The sequence below is a fragment of the Erythranthe guttata genome, chromosome 10 (assembly GCF_056151865.1).
Source record: "Erythranthe guttata isolate IM_541 chromosome 10, IM_541, whole genome shotgun sequence".
In the NCBI taxonomy this organism is placed as follows: domain Eukaryota; kingdom Viridiplantae; phylum Streptophyta; class Magnoliopsida; order Lamiales; family Phrymaceae; genus Erythranthe; species Erythranthe guttata.
The window spans coordinates 109,200-129,730 of NC_142542.1; the positions used below are offsets into that span (position 1 = coordinate 109,200).

General features: G+C 33.5%; 4 protein-coding genes and 1 long non-coding RNA gene across 7 annotated transcripts; 3 read left to right on the top strand and 2 right to left on the bottom strand.

The window, feature by feature from the left end:
* Positions 1-154: 154 nt before the first annotated feature.
* NSI (nuclear shuttle interacting) lies at positions 155-2,902 on the bottom strand. 2 transcript variants are annotated; one of them, XR_001172406.2, is made up of 8 exons: positions 2,753-2,902; positions 2,602-2,678; positions 2,298-2,358; positions 1,859-2,042; positions 1,241-1,340; positions 971-1,111; positions 752-845; positions 155-612 (listed from the first exon to the last, which is right to left on the bottom strand). XR_001172406.2 is itself a non-coding variant. In XM_012976853.2 (8 exons), exons 1-8 carry the CDS (start codon positions 2,800-2,802, stop codon positions 536-538), a joined length of 744 nt encoding a protein of 247 aa, XP_012832307.2. In that variant the 5' UTR covers positions 2,803-2,901; the 3' UTR covers positions 155-535. The 2 variants fall into 2 exon arrangements, 1 of the variants encoding a protein (XP_012832307.2); XM_012976853.2 differs by having other exon boundaries at positions 971-1,071; positions 2,753-2,901.
* Positions 2,903-4,050: 1,148 nt separating this feature from the next.
* LOC105953210 (Phototropic-responsive NPH3 family protein) lies at positions 4,051-6,684 on the top strand. The gene is made up of 4 exons (XM_012976851.2): positions 4,051-4,569; positions 4,683-4,749; positions 4,832-5,980; positions 6,062-6,684. Exons 1-4 carry the CDS (start codon positions 4,385-4,387, stop codon positions 6,575-6,577), a joined length of 1,917 nt encoding a protein of 638 aa, XP_012832305.2. The 5' UTR covers positions 4,051-4,384; the 3' UTR covers positions 6,578-6,684.
* Positions 6,613-8,097, bottom strand: LOC105953211 (HAD superfamily, subfamily IIIB acid phosphatase). 2 transcript variants are annotated; one of them, XM_012976852.2, is made up of 4 exons: positions 7,961-8,097; positions 7,360-7,742; positions 7,046-7,258; positions 6,613-6,944 (listed from the first exon to the last, which is right to left on the bottom strand). In XM_012976852.2, exons 1-4 carry the CDS (start codon positions 7,961-7,963, stop codon positions 6,767-6,769), a joined length of 777 nt encoding a protein of 258 aa, XP_012832306.2. In that variant the 5' UTR covers positions 7,964-8,097; the 3' UTR covers positions 6,613-6,766. The 2 variants fall into 2 exon arrangements, with proteins under 2 accessions (XP_012832306.2, XP_088681000.1); XM_088824874.1 differs by lacking the exon at positions 7,961-8,097 and adding an exon at positions 7,854-7,936.
* A 2,708-nt stretch (positions 8,098-10,805) lies between these two features.
* Positions 10,806-15,039, top strand: LOC148767197 (uncharacterized). The gene is made up of 3 exons (XR_016034098.1): positions 10,806-11,006; positions 11,282-11,350; positions 14,452-15,039. It is a non-coding gene; the product is annotated as an uncharacterized LOC148767197 (long non-coding RNA).
* Positions 15,040-15,748: 709 nt separating this feature from the next.
* Positions 15,749-20,412, top strand: LOC105953207 (serine/arginine repetitive matrix-like protein). The gene is made up of 5 exons (XM_012976849.2): positions 15,749-16,964; positions 17,318-17,423; positions 18,061-18,184; positions 18,373-19,272; positions 19,713-20,412. Exons 1-5 carry the CDS (start codon positions 16,787-16,789, stop codon positions 20,082-20,084), a joined length of 1,680 nt encoding a protein of 559 aa, XP_012832303.2. The 5' UTR covers positions 15,749-16,786; the 3' UTR covers positions 20,085-20,412.
* The last annotated feature ends 119 nt before the right edge of the window (positions 20,413-20,531 follow it).

Genomic DNA, 20,531 nt, shown 5'->3' on the forward strand with positions numbered 1-20,531 from the left:
GAACAGGTATTGATGTGACTTGCAAGTTTCAATTTCATACTTACATTATTCATCTATCTAGATGGCCACAAACTTTTACAATGTGAAAAAAAAAAAGGAAAAAAACATAAACGGAGTGAAACAGTCAAACGAGGGCAGTTAAATACGTCAGAGGTTAGCCGAAGTTATGAAAATGTTTAATGATGCCACAATCACTGACCATAAAGTCCAATAGCACATACACATATCTTAAAAGACATCCAATGAAGATACTGTATATTAGAGCAACATAATTTGAGATAAATTTCTTAATTTATGAACTTAGCCTGCTTCTCAAACCCCATTCTTTTGCTACTGGGAACGAACGTATATTTACAACTACAGGTCAGGCTCTTCAAAACCTCCAAAGACCAGACCACATGGTAGTTGACATCATCCCAGCACAATAAATTGTCACATTCCCCCAAACAAACATGGTCCATCCAAGTATTTCACCAGACAACTCCAAACTAAGTAGTCGTGGTGGTCTCAGACTGGAGATCAAGATCATCAGCTATTACTTTGGGTACCAAAACATACCTTTAATGCCCTCAGGATCAGGTTCAAAACCTAGATTCTGGTAGAACTCCACAACTGCATTCAATCGCAAGAAATAACATCAACTCAAATAATTATTCCTATAATTACAGCCTACAGGTGTTGAGCATATATTCTTGTTATGCCAGTCTCAAGGCAGATTTTAGAAGCACCTCTCTAGTGCTCAGTAATATACCTTTGCTATCTGCAAACAGAGAAATATTTCCTATATCCCGCTGCAGAAGAGTCCTTATTAGCTTCTCAATAAGGACTTTTCCGAGTCCTTGGCCCTAAATCACAAGCACATCCATCAAAACATAAATAATGCATAACCGAAATTAAATCTCTTGCAAAACGACTTAAGATATAATCTAGCAGGTCTGATGTTGACTTATATGTAATGCTGTGAGAGTACCTGATAAGAAGGATCAACAAGAACATCCCATATTGTTGCATTGAAAGCGTGATCTGATGTAGCACGGGCCATTCCTATCAACTTCTTTTGGCCATTTCCCTCTGCCAAGTAACTTGCCAAAGTACACTAAGATGTCTGTCACTTTAGTTTATTTAATAACAGTATTACTAATTGTTACATAGTTAGAAATATAAATTTTGGATTAACAAGCTTTAGACATTTAGTTTTAGGCTGTATTAATTAACCAAGAAAGATCCTGCTATTTAATACCTTCTCCAGTTGATTTGCTTATGGAATGCAAAGTAGCAACTATGTAGCTATTTCTCAGAGCTGCCGCTAGCTTTGACAGTGGCCTACGAGGCCAACCAACCTATTATGTGCATTTTGAGAATTAGTGTAACTAGTTAATTTTAACAAGGTGTAACTCCCATTTTGGCAGGAAAACAGGGACAATGTCATAACAAAATGAATCAAAGAAGGAAATCGCATAAAAATATAAGTGACTAGAGAAGACCTACATTAGCCAAAATAGGAAACTGAAAGTGCACATGTCCCAAAGTGTATTACAACAATTGAATTACAAGTTCTGTCTTTGTCATAAAAACGCTCCAATTACTAATGTGATACAGAAAATTTGCTTTCTTTAGTGTGAGACATGGCCCACAAAATGTGGGACTGCCAAACAGCTTGTTACATCGTCACAACAGAATGTATTTCATGCTGGTATCTATGGCATCTCTGGAGTAGACAATTATAATAAATGCAACGAATAATATCAGATAACTATCCGACATTGAAAAAGATGTTCTTCTATACATACATATCAAAATGAAGAATTTTAAAGAAAACCAAGAGAATGGAAATAAGAAAAAGGAATAGTTTAATCACCTTATCGCATAAAGCTTCGAGATCATAGACATCAACATTACCACCAGACGAAAATATGATCTGTTCAACTGTCCCATCAGGTCTGGTTCTCTCGACAAGAACAAATTCCTCGGGCAAGAGCTCTTCCACTTCTTCAACAGGGGAAGGTGGTTCTACAACTTGGGCAGTGTTGTTCTTCAAAATCCTAAAATGAAGCACAAAAAGTCTCAAGTTGTTCATTCCGCCCCACTTGATCTCAAACTACATCAGAGGTTATGTCATTATACGCAGTGTCTAGTCCGACAAGTAGAAATGTAAATTGCAGAGCCAGCCATAATTATGTACAATAGGTGTATCCAATGAAGGAGACATATTTTAAGCCCATCATAGTTAAAAAAAAAACTAATTGGTTGCTAAATGCTACCATAACAAATCAAAATTATGAAATAATTCAATTTACCCTGATCTAATGGACTCCCAAAAGCCTGCCTTCAGTCTAGAGACCTTTTGGTTCCTGCCGCCTGCAAAACAAAGTGTAGACCATGCCTGTAACTATGAAACAAATACAATACAAGCATCCCACTGACACTGAGCGTGGGCATATCTAAATATTTTGAAAGCTACAAGATAAATCTGAACCCACGAATGTCAAATTTGAGCAAGTCAGAAAACGAATAGTTCATACTCAATGACTCTACTGTAACTGGAAATTAATTTTTAAAAATAGTAACACTGTCACTGCAAGGAAAGAAAGTTGAACAAACCTCTCCGAAGATGGAAGGGGAAATTCAGCGGGTAGAATGGTTGAGAGCGGCGATCAAGAGAAACAATCGGTGGGTAACTACAGCAAACCATGGTTAGAATCAGAAATTCAAAGAGAAAAATCGAATATTACTGAGAATTCATCATACTCACAGCTTGAGCGCAGTGGGCAAGGCTAATACGTCGTGGCTCGGCATACTCATGCTTATTGATATGGGTTTGTATGTATGGCGGAGCTCCTCCCGATTTCCAAATACAACTTTCCTTCGATCTTCACTTTACGCCCCAACTTAAATGAATATTTCGAAATTGTCCCTCACTTGGTCACTTTTTGTTTCCGCCCCAACTTAAATGGATATTTCAAATTTAGTCCCTCTCCACTTGGGCTGGACCCAGGATAATATGGAATTATATAATTGGACCAAATGCACAAAACCCTAAAATAAGGAACACAATAATAGCCCATATTTTCATAATTGTTGCTAGGCCCAAACATTTAAACATCAAATAAGAATTAATCATGATTATCTTACTAACCATTTATTATATCATAGTTTGTAGGGTATATACTATAGTTATCTAAAATTCAAGTATTTAAGCCTACTTTATTTATTGCTTTTCTAAAATTAAGTTTATTTCAGATCACATGAAAGACTTAATTCAAGTAGATCTGTAAATTGGCAAAATACAGCACATCAGTTCCTTATTGAATAGAGAAATATGTTTATTGCTATATCCAAAAAAAGAAGAACAAGATAGTTCAAAAAATTAGTAGAAAGTAATCATGTAGCAGGAATGGAAATGCAGTGGAAGTAATTATTATGTGAAATAAACAATGAAAAAATAATTAGTAAAATTGCATTGAAGGATGGTAAAAGTAATTATTATATAGAGTAATAATTTGGGTCTTTAGTATGTTATTATATATGTGTCAGTCAGTGACCATTCCATATTGCTTTCCATTGCTTTACAAACTTGCTTTGCTGCCTCCCTCACTACCACATACATACATATCTATATATTTTACTTTTTCCCACATTTAACTAATTAATCTGTTAGTTCATCTTTTTTTTGGGTAATGTAATAATCATAGTTACATATCGAAACAGGACATTGTGACATTATATAGTTAATTAAACCAATGAATCTGTAACGTCTATTTTCACATATTCAAAATTTCAAATATAGTTGAAGGTTTGTAATCATGATGATGATAGGTATGGTAATCAGTAATTCAGTAATCAGTAAAATCACAGAATAAATTAATTAATTATAATCGGTGTAAAGAAAAAGCAGAGTTGGTTTGTTTTTATTAAATTAAAAAAGAGAAAGAAAAGTGAAAAAGTAAAGACAATGATCCGTTTGAGAAGAAGGAGACAAAAAGGAAAGAAAAGCAGAACTCACTCGCTCGCTTGTGTATAAAGAGGAAAAGGTTAACCAACTCTCTTAATAAGTAATCCGTTTTTATGTTTTTATTAAACATAAAAACAATCGCTTTTGTATTCCCCTAAATATAATCTGTGTTTAATTTGTTTCTTTTTTCTTTAACTTTTGATTTAATTAATAATAATATTTATGGATTGATAGTCGATAGAGATGGTGGCGGTGCATGATGCATGATCATGAATTTATTTAAATCCAATTCCAATTCATGCAGTACTGTAAATGCCAATTCCTGCAGTACTGTTTTCCCTTTTATAGCAGCAGCAGCAATATAATATAATTCTTTCAAGTTCAACTACTTTTTTTCTTGACATATGATTGTTTTGATTCCATCTCTCTTCAATGATTGCATTTTATTACTGTTGCTTAGTTTCTGCCGTCGCCGGAGTAGTAGTTAGAGATTCTGTTGCAAGCTCAGCTACGACTCTTATACTCAGACAACAAATCCCAATGGTGTCGGAGCATTCTCTCTCCACCCCCCACCACCACCCTCCTCCCACAAAGTTCTCAACTTCCTTTGCCAACCGGTAAACATACTACCTCTTGTTGCTTACTTCTTTATGTTTCTGGTTTAATTATATGTTTACATGGAAACTTTTTTTTATTTTATCTACTTGTGTGTGTGTGTGTGTGTGTGCAGTATTTTCTCAGATGTTGCTGGTGACATCACAATCATTGTTGATGGAGAATCATTTCTATTGCATAAGGTACTTACTTGTTTTGTTTATGGTTCTCAACTGAAAACTATATATAAACTAATCAACTTCCCACATTTAATGGTTCGTAAAGTTCCCCCTAGTAGCTCGAAGTGGTAAGATCCGTAAGCTCGTTGCTGATGCCAAAAACAGTAATTCAAATCTATCAAAGCTGGAACTCAATAACTTGCCTGGAGGCCCCGAAACATTCGAACTTGCTGCCAAATTCTGTTATGGCATGAATTTTGCCATCACTTCAGCAAATGTAGCCCCTCTGCGCTGCGCTGCTGAATACATGGAAATGACTGAAGATTATCGAGATGAAAACCTCATCGAACGTACACAAACCTATCTAATCGAAGTTGTATCTCACAGTCTTCAAAAATCAGTCGAGGTTCTATCTTCCTGCCAGAACCTACTACCACTTGCTGACGAAATAGGAATTTCAGACAGATGTGTATGTGCTATTACGACGAATGCTTGTAAGGAACAGCTCGTATCAGGTTTATCTCGTTTGGATTTTCACAGTGGATCTTTAGAGCCGAAAGATAGGTGTCATGAGTGGTGGATTGAAGAGCTTTCTGTATTGGGTGTCGATTTTTATCACAGAGTTATTAGTGCAATGGGACAGAGTGGTGTGAGGACAGACAGCATAGTTGCCTCTTTGATGCATTATGCACATACTTCACTAAGGGGAATTGGGAAGCCACATATGTGGAATCCAGCAAGAACAAATAATCCTGGCTTGGTCGAAAACGCCCAGAAGACTATTGTCGAATCTCTTGTTACTCTCTTACCCACAGAGAAAAGCTCCTCCGTTATTCCTTTGACTTTTCTGTTTGGGATGACCAGGGTAGCTATAATGGTGGGTGCTACCTTAGCGTGCAGGATCGAGCTCGAGAGAAGAATTGCTTATAGATTAGAAATGGCTATACTGGATGACCTGCTTATACCTTGTGTCCAAACAGGTGAGTCCTTGTTTGATGTGGATACCATCCATCGGATTCTGGGTCATTTCCTCCAACGCATCGAAGAAGAAGAAGAAAATGAAGAATTCGGATATGAATCGGATGGGCATGGATCCTTGTTAAAAGTTGGAAGGCTTATCGATTCGTATTTAGCTGAAATCGCTCCTGACCCGTATTTGAGCCTTGCAAAGTTCATTTCGATGATTGAAGTACTACCCGATTACGCTCGTGTCATTGATGACGGCCTTTACAGGGCTATCGACATCTACTTAAAGGTAAGGGACTTGATGATGATTTGATCTTGTTAAAATTATTACATATGTTTGCTGTTATAACATGTACGTATATCTTTCTAGGCACACCAAACGCTGAACGAAAACGAATGCAAGAAGCTGTGCAAGTTCATAGACTGCCAGAAACTATCGGAAGAAGCATGCAACCATGCAGCACAAAACGATAGACTCCCGGTACACTTGGTGGTTAGGGTTTTGTATTTTGAGCAGCTGAGGTTGAAGAATGCACTGTCGGGAAGCTGTGGTGACGGTTTGTTATCGCAGAAGATAAGCAGTGGGGTTGCGAGCGCTGCAATGTCACCACGAGATACTTATGCTTCGCTGAGGAGAGAGAATAGGGAGCTGAAGCTGGAGATATCGAGAATGAGAGTTAGGCTGAGTGATGTTGAGAAAGAACAGTTGGTCATGAAACAGGGGATGATGGATAAGTCTAGCCAGGGGGGGAAGACTCTGCTCACCTCCATATCTAAAGGGATCGGAAGAATCGGTATTTTTAAGGCCCAAAATCAAGATCAACACAACAAGCGTGGCAAGAAGCTCAAATCAGCTGGCAGGGGTAAGAGGCACTCTGTATCGTAGCCTAGTTCTGTGTACTGTGTTATTTTCACAAAATGTGAAGAAAAAAATGGAAAATGGATATGCTACAATTATTTATTTTTTGTGATGAAAAAAAACTACTTGTTCGAGTCCTGACATTGCAGATCATTACAATTATACATATATATCCCTCGATTTGCATTTGCATTTGCATTTTGAATCATGCATGAATCAAGGGACAAAGTACATGGGATTGGGGAGTTTGAAAGTGCGGTTACCCACATAATCTCCCTGAAGATCACTCCACTGATCTCCCACGTTACCCCATATTCTGTATCCTTCTCCCACCAATTGCCTACGTATATCCGACTTGTACGTTATCGCGCTTTGACCTTTATACGAATCATTCCTGTACAGTGAAAAGTTCAGTTTTTATCGTAACAATCAATATGTATGAACAGAAAGGATTGATTATGACTATGAGGTTTAACAGCATATAATAAAAGGGACCTTAGAAAGAGACGTTCGTAACCGAAGAATCCTTGGTCGTCCAGATTTTGAATGGTGGCCTGCCCGAGAGTGTCTTCGTTTCTGCCGGTGACGAGGAACACCTTGAAGCCAGTTTGGATCAACTTGTTGAACAATCTGAGAACATCAGGAATTGCAGGGCAAGCTCCATTCAGTGCCCATGCCTTGAATGCCGATGGATCAAAAGGCTCACACCTACAATTATTATTATTATTATTATTATTATATGTTAATAATAATCGATCATGAGTCTGCCAGAAAATTAAATAAAGAATTGCATAAATATATATTTGTACCCATAGCGCTTCCCTCTGTAGTAAAAGAGGTTAGAAATGCAGGTGTCGTCCACATCGAAAATCCAAGCATCAAAGCCGTCGTATGGGAGATGGATGGAGTCGATGTAGGTGAAGATGTTGTCGACAATGAGGTAGAGGTCACGCTGGTATTGTCCAGCTGTCATGTACGCCTCCACGTGGCGAGAGCACTGAGTGGGCACTGTCTGCCAAGCTCTGATATTGTTTGACTCGACCGCCAGACGCCAGCTGAGGCAGTAACCTGAAGTCTCCGTAGTGTCGCCGCTCGGCCACCAGTACGGCATTGAGGTCACTGCTTTTGAGAACATGGCTAACAACACAAACACCATTGCTTCCCTCATTCTCTGCACAGTCGACATGATCATCTACGCACGCACGAGTATACGAAATCCATCATTAATTAGAAATTAAATAATAATAAGACAGAAAATAATAAAAGTAATGATTAATAATAATAATAATAATAAAAATGGTACTTTGAGAATGAAAAATGAAGAGGAATGAATCAAAGGATGAAGCAGACATGCAATGCAATATAATGCAGTGCAGATGAGTATATATAATAATGGAGAAAAATATATACCATAAAAAGAACATTATATTGACGACGAAGACGAGAGAGAGAGTCAATGGTGACTATTCTGATGAATGATAAGAAAATTCTTGATGAGAATCTTGTTTATATAGAGGAAAGAAAAAGGAAAAAGGGGATGATGAGTAGAGTCCAGGTACGCAAGCCTTTTCATTTGGTGCTGACGTGGTGGCCTCCATTAATTTTCATCTTTTTATTCTCTCTCTCTCAAGTGTCAACTCAACTCTCTCTCTCTCTATACAGATATAATTTATAAATATATACCTGAGTGTGTGTGTGTGGGGGGATGAAATCAATGTAATATTGGTGGTGATGTTTAGAAGACATGAAAAGGTGGGGATCTGATCGGAGAAACAAATTAATTATGAATCCCACCGCCCGTCCTACAAATTTTCATTTATTTTTCCTTATTTATTAATCATTTCTTTGGATGAAAATTAATATAATTTCAAGGAAGGAGAGAGCTCGGAAGTAATTGGCGGACTTATAAATATTAATCTGTGTGTGTATCTCATCTCATGGAAAAAAAGAAAAGAAGAAAAAGAAGATTACGTTAGTTACGTATCTGTTAATTAATGAGAATGAGGGAATAGTATGCAAACACATTTCCACCTATAATTTGAATTTGGACAAACGTACAATCTAACATATATAGATAGATAGCATCAGGTATATATGTGGGTGGGCCCCACTTCACATGGTCAACATATATAGTTGACTTGAATTGATCAACGATCAATATATATGTATACATTATATATACAAATGTAGTGAAATACTAGTCCAGTATACAATAGGGGAATAGAATGGAATTATAAATAATGGTGATGGGCGTATGAGTTGGTGTGGGGCGGTGAAGTCGGCCATTCCTCACATCACAATGTAAGTGAGTGGGCTTTGGCGTCACAAAGCAGCACCATATGTGTGTGTATATATATATATATATTGTCATACATACATACATACTCTCAGATATATGAATGAGTGATGGTGGATATATTGGATTAATCCAATGTTTCATTAATAAATTAATTATTATGTTCATCAACACCCTACCTATTTCTACAAATTAAAAACATGCATCATCACTCACGGTCTTCACTTCATTCAACCCTCTCTCTCTCTCTCTCTCTCTCTCTCTCTCTCTCTCTCTCTCTCTCTCTCTCTCTCTCTCTCTCTCTCTGCTACTAGTACTTGTGTGCAACTCACCACATTAGTTTATTGTATATATCACTCTCTAATTCGAATTTTATCTAGTGGATAAACAATATTATACTAGTTATAGGGCCACATCTGATGCAATTTGGTTAGCATAAACAAATTAAGAACAAATTATAAAGGGAATTAACTTTTAGGGGCAACTTGATTATATATATACACGGTGATCGATGATGACCATGCATGACTTCACTAAATAGTAAATAGAATATAGGGTTAAATACAAAAACACCCCTGTACTATGGAGTTTGTATCAAATACCCCCCTGTACTACACATAAATACAAAAACCCCCCTCACATTACATTTTTTTCAAAATATGACGAAATTACCCTTGCTTAGCCTATAAATTAAATGGTTTGTTTGAGTCATTTTCCACTATATTTTTAATATTTTCGGTCAATTTTACTTGGGAAATTTTGTTATATATTTATATTTTTTTTCTCCAAAACATTAGATTACTTAGTTTTTCTTTCTCAATAAAACCTTTTATTTTTTCCGGTAGTTCAAATTCTCAACAATCATAGGATTGTAAAGATGTTTGTAATCTTATGATGTTTGAATTACCGGAAGACATTTAAGAAAAAAAAAATGAAGAAACTCAAAATGACAAAAATAAAAGGTTTTTATCAGAAAATTTAAAAAATATAAGCAATTAGATGTCTTGGAGAGAAAAATATAAATACGGAAATACCAAAATTTTCCACGTAAAATTGACTGAAAATGACTCAAACAAACCCTTATATATATATATATATATATATATATATATATATATATATATATATATATATATAAATGCTTGAGTAGGGGTATTTTCGTCATATTTTGAAAAAAATGTAATGTGAGGGGGGTTTTTGTATTTATGTGTAGTACAGGGGGGTATTTGATACAAACTCCATAGTACAGGGGTGTTTTTGTATTTAACCCTAGAATATAATTATTAGGTGTGGCTGGGTGCACGCATTCATTGGCCGCCCGACCAATCGTCGATTCTTTGACTTTGATATATAGATCGAGAATCCTCATGAAATTATGGTTTCATAGATATATATAATTGGGCCCATCATTTGACACCTGCAGGCCCATATTCCAATGCCCAATTTTCAACTCTTCTCCCGCCTTCCTTCCACCCTCCTTTCTACGCACCATTTCGTCTCCACCCAGCACAGTAGAGTAGAGTTGCAGCCTGCAGAGGAGGAGGCCATAATCCAAAAATATATGTCCGATGAGTACGTCTAACTAATTCGCAACCCCAACTACAGTAGATCTCTTTAGTTTTAAGTTTGTTGCTTCCTTTTTTTACGGATTTATCTAATTTCATTTTTCTTAGGGTTTATGGGCCTCTACTACGCATTCATTTGCTATCCAGATTCATCTACGTCTCTACATATAATTCATAGGTATTTGTTATACTAGTAGATACTGATTTTTTATTTTTTTTTAATAGTATATCAGACCGGATAGAACGAGGGTCAATACCAATTTCCTTAGAATCTGATTCCTTGCAGATATGCAGTCGCATCTGATCTCCGAATCCCACTCACAATATTTTTCCTCTAATGGATTACTCTTTTATTTGTTCCGAGAAGATATTTTTTTATGCTGGAGTTGTAAGGATTTGCAGCGATAGATTGCTGCATTTGGTTTTACATTAAGATAATTGACTCTGTTAACAACAATTACTCATTAATTCTGCTGGACACAAAGGGTTCCTAGAATGGTTTTGGAGTTCAATCAGTTCTGATACAACTTAATAGCTTCACATGTGCAATTTTTTTAATGATGTCTTGTACATTGGTGGATACTCGTTATCTTTTGTGAGCTTTCTATATCTGTAAACATTCCTTTTTGCTCTGGTAGATGGAATAGATTTGATCATCTGTGAATGACAAGGCCATTGTGCCACTAAACGTGCCGGCACTTTGGACCATGGTCTTTACATTTTCATGACTTTCCTGCTTGATATTCAAGTGCTTAGTTGACAGAGTAGAAAAATAACGTTTTCTGGGAAATTATTTTCTTCCCTCCCTCCAGTTTGTAATGAATTTGCTCTGGTTTATGTGCTCTGCACTTATGGTCTCTTTCTATGCAGATTTACTGCCAAGATGATCTTAACCGATGAGGCTGTCTTAGAGGACTATGTAACATAGGTGCAACTGAGGTTTGTTTTATGGCAATCGTCTCCACCAAGCATTATATTTACTTCTTCTTTGTTCATGCATGAACCACAAATTTGATGCTTCAAATGTATAGTAATGTAATGAGATCTATTGATTATTAATATATGCATGGAGAAAAATGAAAATGAACTTGCGTCGTTTGTGGACTGCATACTGGAAACAAGTAACAGAAAGCACATACCGGTACGAGTTTTTTTGTCTTGATAGAGAAAAAACTCAACCTCATTTTTTGGTTGTGAAGTTCGTTGTGAGTTCTGTTACTTGTGTTGCTAAGAGAACTTGTGAATGAATTAATTGGTGGTTTTGTCAGATTGCTGCTGCCTTATGTGAGGAAGCAGTTCTACGTGTTGTTTGCAAACACCAGTATGTTACACACTTACAAAGAAATTTACAAGTAAATGCATGTTTAATAACAATTGAATATTTGTATATTAGAATTTAATATAATATTGAATATGTATATGATTTGTGGTGAGTGAATGCCGTGTGTGGGCTCATTTAGGGAAAAAAAAGGGGGCAGGTCATTGTTGATGGGAGGGGTGTGTCCTGCATTTGCTTGTCTTGCTATTCTGGTGAAATGCATGCACTTATTAGTGATTTAGATCCAAATGATTTATATGGTAGCTAGATGTGAATAAAAAGGGTAGGGTCGAATGTCATCTTTACTCCAAAGCAAGGGGCATTTGCTCAATGGCCAAGTGGGCTCCTTTGCATGTGAATATATTATTTTACATGATGATTGTGCTTTGTGTGTGTGTGTGTGTGTATAACACTTAACAATGTGGTGAATCACACATGGTGTTTCAAGTGCATGCCTCTTTTTTGTGTCAGTTAATCTTGTCTTCCGAGTTATAGAAGTACCGCCTATAATTGAACTCTGTAATAAATGCGCAGTTTACTTGTTAATATTATGTAAATAAAAGCAATCATAATATTAGTTTTATTGCATTTAAGGCGAAACATGAACAGTTGTTGCATCTACCTTTATCTGTAGGAGTAAATGGCACTATTATGCCGGTACTTGGGACACTTTTGTATGTACTAGAATATGTTTATGAATATTGATTGACATTAGATTTATGGTCCGCAACAGGAATATATTTGCAATTTTTTGTTGCTGCTGCTACTATTATTATTATTATTATTATTATTATTATTATTATTATTATTATTATTATTATTATTATTATTATTATTATTATTATTATTATTATTATTATTATTATTATTATTATTATTATTATTATTATTATTATTATTATTATTATTATTATTATTATTATTATTATTATTATTATTATTATTATTATTATTATTATTATTATTATTATTATTATTATTATTATTATTATTATTATTATTATTATTATTATTATTATTATTATTATTATTATTATTATTATTATTATTATTATTATTATTATTATTATTATTATTATTATTATTATTATTATTATTATTATTATTATTATTATTATTATTATTATTATTATTATTATTATTATTATTATTATTATTATTATTATTATTATTATTATTATTATTATTATTATTATTATTATTATTATTATTATTATTATTATTATTATTATTATTATTATTATTATTATTATTATTATTATTATTATTATTATTATTATTATTATTATTATTATTATTATTATTATTATTATTATTATTATTATTATTATTATTATTATTATTATTATTATTATTATTATTATTATTATTATTATTATTATTATTATTATTATTATTATTATTATTATTATTATTATTATTATTATTATTATTATTATTATTATTATTATTATTATTATTATTATTATTATTATTATTATTATTATTATTATTATTATTATTATTATTATTATTATTATTATTATTATTATTATTATTATTATTATTATTATTATTATTATTATTATTATTATTATTATTATTATTATTATTATTATTATTATTATTATTATTATTATTATTATTATTATTATTATTATTATTATTATTATTATTATTATTATTATTATTATTATTATTATTATTATTATTATTATTATTATTATTATTATTATTATTATTATTATTATTATTATTATTATTATTATTATTATTATTATTATTATTATTATTATTATTATTATTATTATTATTATTATTATTATTATTATTATTATTATTATTATTATTATTATTATTATTATTATTATTATTATTATTATTATTATTATTATTATTATTATTATTATTATTATTATTATTATTATTATTATTATTATTATTATTATTATTATTATTATTATTATTATTATTATTATTATTATTATTATTATTATTATTATTATTATTATTATTATTATTATTATTATTATTATTATTATTATTATTATTATTATTATTATTATTATTATTATTATTATTATTATTATTATTATTATTATTATTATTATTATTATTATTATTATTATTATTATTATTATTATTATTATTATTATTATTATTATTATTATTATTATTATTATTATTATTATTATTATTATTATTATTATTATTATTATTATTATTATTATTATTATTATTATTATTATTATTATTATTATTATTATTATTATTATTATTATTATTATTATTATTATTATTATTATTATTATTATTATTATTATTATTATTATTATTATTATTATTATTATTATTATTATTATTATTATTATTATTATTATTATTATTATTATTATTATTATTATTATTATTATTATTATTATTATTATTATTATTATTATTATTATTATTATTATTATTATTATTATTATTATTATTATTATTATTATTATTATTATTATTATTATTATTATTATTATTATTATTATTATTATTATTATTATTATTATTATTATTATTATTATTATTATTATTATTATTATTATTATTATTATTATTATTATTATTATTATTATTATTATTATTATTATTATTATTATTATTATTATTATTATTATTATTATTACATCCCCGTATCCAAGTTCTTGAGTTGCAACTTGCAATGCCACGTCCCCCCATCTCTTATTATTATTTACCTTGCCAGGTTTGTTGATGGTAGTTATACTTGATCACCTTAAGACGGTTTGGCGGCACACCCTTGTAAGTAAATTTTATTTCGTTATTATATATGTATATTTTACACAATGAAATGAATGAGTGAATGAATAGCCTACAAATTAGATTTGAAATTTAAAGGAAATAATACACCCATCGTGACTCTTAAATTAGTCTCAGATAGTATATATTATATAAATGGCTAAATTGTACATTTGAGATATAAGATAGAGAGGAAGACATCAAAAAGTTAAGGAAATCACTGTCGAGTGTCGTCGACCCATACTTGAATAAGATACATCATTGTTAAAGGATGTCCTATTCTCTCTTAAATCTGTGTTTTTTTTTTCATTTAATTAATTTGTTTCCAAAATACATGGATATAAATGGGTTTGAGCACGATGGAGCATATATGCGTTCATACATCTCCTATGCATCGTTTTCTATCATGTACTACGTATTGTATTAGGCCTTGGATTGATACACATTCATTTAGTTTTTTTAAATGTGGCCCCGTTTCTATTTTTGAGGAATTGGACATCTTCTTTTCTTATTTGATTATTTGATTTAATTTTATCTTTTAGGGGACCGACGTAACTAATCCACTTGCATTTTTACCAGCACAGCCCATAAATAAAGATTCATGGTTACTTGCATTTGAACCTCAACCTATAACAGTTGTTGATAAATAGTTCATTAATGTACCTATTGGAAGGTGAAGTGATGAGGTTAGATGAACCCACTCCTTACTTTAATATCTTAGGTGGGGCATTAATTTGTCCTTTAAATCAGACTTCTTATTGCAAATTCATTCAAACCTTTTCCTTATGTTGGTCTTGAGTTATTATTCAAGGAATATGATTTATTAATTATTTAATTGCTGGAGGCTGGGGCAGTGTATGAGTTTCAGCTAATGTAATTATATTCTCACCAGCCACAACCGGTCATTAATTTGAGTTTGACTTCCACAACAAAATACTACTTACTACTCCTACATTATTCAAATTCAATGCATTTTCCAAAGTCTCCAACACTTGCTTTTTTCACACGTCATACACATTTTGGTCATCATCAATCAAACGAATAAAAATGTTTTTAAGTTCCTAAGATGGTTTCCATTTTCACCAATTTATGACTATTGAAGTACTTTATGTTTAATCATACTTGTGGTTTATAAAAGTTGCGGCCTATAATTTGAGGTGGGAGAGAAAGGATAGCTAATGAATGGACCAGGATGACTCAAATATCATTGGAAGATACCATATATATATGTATATATATAGTGATAATGTGATCCAGTAAACACACACACATTAAAACTTAGGGTTAGGGTCCAAATTATACAATGGTAACTTGTTGTTTGCTTAAATAATTGTAAGATCCCAGATCTATCTATAATATGGATTACAATAAAGTGGTCCACATTTTGGTAAAGTGCCCCATCCATGTTCTCAAATCTCTGCCCTATCCATACTTACTTCACACAAATTCACCCTACCAAATTACTGTTCTTCACCAAATTGACACTTAAATTTCTTCTCCAATCTTTTTTATCAACACCAGGTTAATTCTCTAGGGTTTTTTTTACTGTAGATATGCACACAATCACGTACACGTGCGTGTAAAATAAATACTTGTCAATACAAGTGCATGGTGGAATCTACACACGGTGAATTTAATTGAGTGTAATATATAATAACTCCAAACATAATAATTTATAAATCAACCGGGACAACATTTTCGTTTCTTAAAAGAAAAATGAATTTAATTCAAATAAAAAATATATTTATTTTAACTACAAATTCTTCATTTGAAGGCAATCTAATAGAATATACAAGTCAGAATGGTTTGTTTGCTCCCAATATTTATTTTAAATCCCAGAAAAAAGAAAGAAAAAAGGGGAAAAGAATATGGTTGGAAGGGACACAGCTGGTATGTGAATTTATTTGGTTATTTTAGTATTGAGTGAACATGCGCTTGCCCCTCTCCACTGCTCAACTCACCACTACCACCATCTCCTCAATTTTGTTTACTCTCCAACTCAATCAATACTCTAATATAATACATACACCATTACAGATCTAATTTATCTATATCTATGTCCACTGAAGCGCAGCACATGACTCGTCTTTGTATATATGAGATCAAACGAATAAGTCTTGTTCCGTGACTCGGTTTTCTTTGTCCATTTTTTCCTCTCTTCTCGCGCTACTGCTCTTCACGCATCATTACATCTGTTCTTTTTTTCCCTCTGCTCTTCCTCTTTTCTCTACTGAAGACTTGGTCTATGCTGCTTCTCTGACTTTCCACACCCACCGCTGTCCATGAATCGGACCTTGAGGGAATCTGTTACCGGCGGCGGCCGCAATTTTCCGCTCAACCACCGCCGCGGCCTCAGCATCAACGGTGTTCCCAATTCCAAGGATTCCACCGACGAGAATTTAGATCTCTTCTCCAAAAGCCGCCGCAGTCTATCCGTCGCCTCCTCCGACGAGTCCGATGGTAATTATCCTCATCTCCAACACGTTATTATCTCCATTCTCCCCTAGGAATCTCACGTAATGTTAATGAGGTGGTGATTATTGGATTTGATTCCAATCGATTTTACTACTCCGCGCGAAAACATCGTTTTATCTTTTCTGTTTTTGGCATTATCTGTTAATAATTATACGTTGCGTCAGTAATTAATCCAAACGACGCCGTTGTATTGATTTCCTTTGCGACAATATGCAATCGGTGATTCGACCTTTCCATATGGTGTATCTATTATTCTTAGGCTTCATTCAGTTCTGTAGATTCCTTCCTTTGCTTTTCCTTTCATGTTTTCCCCTGATTTGGGGTTTTTACGTGCTTAGTGCCGGTGAAACTGGGTAGAATCTCAACTGGATCAGCGAAACATGGGAGGAGTGGATTGGACGATTTATTGTCTTCAGCTGATGGAGGAAAGCACGACTATGATTGGTAATTCTTCAATTTATCATTTATGTTCTTATTAATGATCAGATCTAGCTTCTGCTAAAATGTGGAGTATGTTCTTTTAATAATATCTAGTCTATGCTTATGAGTTTGTTGGCTAATTTCAAGTGGTATCCACTCCGTCATCAACAGTGATGGTGAAAAAACCCACATCAATTTTACCATCAATAATTTGCTCAGTCTTACATAATACACTGATCGAGCAACATATTTATTAAGATTTAGTAAATTGACTTTTTAATAAGTTTAAATAACTTCATAAACCTAATTTAAGAGCCATTCTGTAACCTGGTCCAGGGATGGTGGCATGAGATTTCAGAATATGTACTGTAACATTTTTCTCCTTCTGTTGACAATTCAGACTTGAATTAATCTTTTGCATGGCATTAACATACATAAAAAGAGCTCTGAACATAGCCAACCGAACTTTTGGCACAATTTTTTTTCTTTGTTCACGGTCGTTCAGCATCATTAGATAACACTACGCCATTGAGGGCAGAATTTGAAGATAATGTGCTTAGATATATGTTGATTGAAAATTATGATTGTTACTTTAACAGTTCAGCCTAATTTGTGCCAGTGGTGAGTTCTACTAATTATTCCAAATTCGTCTATCTAATAGGCTTCTTACTCCTCCTGGAACTCCGCTGGTCCCTTCTTCGAATGTAAATGAATCTCAAACTGGTCTTATGGCTCCAAGAAGTGGTCCGCTGGTCAGATCAATCTCAACAGCCAAAGCCTCGCGGGTATGTCGAACCTTTATCCTATCGTTGTGTATGCTTCATTGTGATTACTATTAAATACTTCCAATTGTAATATGTTATCTTGATTGTGAGAATAGATAATCTGCTATTGGTGGTCATATACTCTTGAACTTGAATTTTACATGTATTACTTGCAAATATCTGTAACTATAGAAGTTCTCCGATTTCAGCTGTCAGTATCGCAATCTGAAAACAACCATGCTGCTGCAAAACCAACTCGAAGTAGTTCGGTGACTAGACCTTCTGCTTCTAGTTCCCAATATAACACCTATTCCAATAAATCAACATCCATTCTTAACACAAGCTCTGCTTCCGTTTCATCTTATATAAGACCATCAACTCCTACCAACCGATCCTCATCTATCTCAAGGCCTTCAACCCCTTCTTCCCGTCCAACAGTGTCAAGATCTACAACTCCTGCTAGACCTCGTCCTGCTCTCAGCACATCTTCGATAGACAGACCAAGACCATCCCAGAACTCGAGGCCATCTACTCCTACTTCTAGGCCACAAATCTCTTCGAACATGACTTCTCCTGCTGCTCGGACTACATCGAGACCATCAACACCTACTCGTCGAAATCCCACACCATCTTTATCTCCTACTTCTGGACCTTCAACCCCTGGTGGGCGTAGTCTCACTAATGGCCGCAGTGGTGCTTCAGTGTCTCGCCCAAGTTCCCCTGGTCCGCGAGTTCGGCCCCCACCACAGCCTATTGTACTCCATGATTTTCCACTTGATACACCGCCAAACCTCCGAACGACTTTGCCTGATAGACCAGTATCTGCTGGTAGGTCCAGACCTGGTGTTTCTCTCACTTCAAAAGGAAATGCTGAACCTACGCCTGGTAATGCTGCTGTTCCTAGGAGACACTCATCACCAATAGTCGCTAGAGGAAGAGTTGCAGAACCCAATGGACGGGGTCGAACACACGCCAATGGCCAGCTACCTGATGCGATGGACTCCCGGAAAGAGTTGTCAGCACGGAAACCTGCAAAGATATCCACTGATAGCACAGGGTTTGGCCGGACAATTTCAAAGAAATCACTTGACATGGCAATACGGCATATGGTACTCATCTCTAACTTCCTATTTATTTTTTCTTTATTGGATTTTCAAAATGAAGCTCTTCCTATTATTCTGATATGCGAGCTAGGAGCATAACTGAAAATGCAGTGAGGTCATGTTCATTACTAGTTTTTCTGTAATTATTGGCAATGTCACATTACTTCTGTATTCGTATTACTTTGGAAAGTTGTTCGTGTGGAATATATCGGTGACCCAGAAAAAAGAGGATAAACATAATAGTTATGTGAAGGTGTCATTTCTTAATGACCCATTCATAGATATCGGTGGGTCTCATTGGAATGTGGAGCACTGTGTAGGATTCATGCTAGGTTGGACTATGAAGATGAACACAATATTCTGTGCTAATACAATTCTATCTCATTCAACATGAGATGAGTTTTCCATGATTCATCATTCTCAAAGATTTTCCCATTGTATTGCAGGACATAAGAAACGGCAACAATGGTTTTCGTCCTCTTACTGGCTCAAATCTATTCCCTCAAAGTATTCGATCCACCAACCAGAAAACCCAACAAGGTGCAGCATCTCCCAACGGAAGCCTGTCCATCAGTAGTAATGGTGCCACTGCTGAAAATGGACACCGATTTTCTGAAAGTGGGAGTGAGGAAGACAAGTATCAATATTCAGCAAAGTTGACCAACATTGATATTTATGAAAGTTCCCGTTATGACATGATTCTTCTCAAAGAGGATTTGAAGAATGCAAACTGGCTTCACAGTATTGATGATAAGTCTGACCAAGGATCAATCTTTGATAATGGGTTTGAACTACCTGAACCGTTTGAACCTTTATAACCTCAGGAAGAGCGTGGACTCTATTTTGACCGAAATTCTTCCCTAATTTTATTTTCAATTTCTTGGGAGATAAAAATGTGATATATAAGCTGAGCTGCATTCCACTATTATAAGCAAAGGTCATATTTATGTAATTTGTTTTGGTCCATACAGAATGATTTCAGTTGATACATGCTCAAGGATTAAATGGTGTTTGCTGTGATTGATGGTTGTAGGATAAGGTATACCTGGATAGCAGGGAAGTTTGGAGTGTAGAAGTTTTATCTTTTGATTGTAGTATTACTGTGACACGCTAACCTTTGTGAATGCTATTCTGTATTATGTTTCACCCTGTATTTCTCGACACATCCACTCGACTGATGCAGTAAAATACAGCGGTTACTTTGGATTGGAGACTACCAAAAGGGGAGGTTAATATGAATCAGAAGCTTTCCTCTATGGATTAAT

Excerpts from the sequence above, each read along its gene's own strand:
- LOC105953210 (XM_012976851.2), top strand. The coding sequence starts at position 4,385 with ATGATTGCATTTTATTACTGTTGCTTAGTTTCTGCCGTCGCCGGAGTA. Across the intron at positions 4,570-4,682 it reads TCAACTTCCTTTGCCAACCG|TATTTTCTCAGATGTTGCTG; the intron begins GTAAACATACTA and ends GTGTGTGTGCAG. Across the intron at positions 4,750-4,831 it reads AATCATTTCTATTGCATAAG|TTCCCCCTAGTAGCTCGAAG; the intron begins GTACTTACTTGT and ends TGGTTCGTAAAG.
- NSI (XM_012976853.2), bottom strand. The coding sequence starts at position 2,802 with ATGAGTATGCCGAGCCACGACGTATTAGCCTTGCCCACTGCGCTCAAG. Across the intron at positions 2,043-2,297 it reads TGGGAGTCCATTAGATCAGG|GATTTTGAAGAACAACACTG; the intron begins GTAAATTGAATT and ends GCTTCATTTTAG. Across the intron at positions 1,341-1,858 it reads TCGAAGCTTTATGCGATAAG|GTTGGTTGGCCTCGTAGGCC; the intron begins GTGATTAAACTA and ends TGCACATAATAG.
- LOC105953207 (XM_012976849.2), top strand. The coding sequence starts at position 16,787 with ATGAATCGGACCTTGAGGGAATCTGTTACCGGCGGCGGCCGCAATTTT. Across the intron at positions 17,424-18,060 it reads GGAAAGCACGACTATGATTG|GCTTCTTACTCCTCCTGGAA; the intron begins GTAATTCTTCAA and ends TCTATCTAATAG. Across the intron at positions 19,273-19,712 it reads ACATGGCAATACGGCATATG|GACATAAGAAACGGCAACAA; the intron begins GTACTCATCTCT and ends ATTGTATTGCAG.
- LOC105953211 (XM_012976852.2), bottom strand. Across the intron at positions 7,259-7,359 it reads TACAGAGGGAAGCGCTATGG|GTGTGAGCCTTTTGATCCAT; the intron begins GTACAAATATAT and ends TAATAATTGTAG. Across the intron at positions 6,945-7,045 it reads TACGAACGTCTCTTTCTAAG|GAATGATTCGTATAAAGGTC; the intron begins GTCCCTTTTATT and ends TTCACTGTACAG.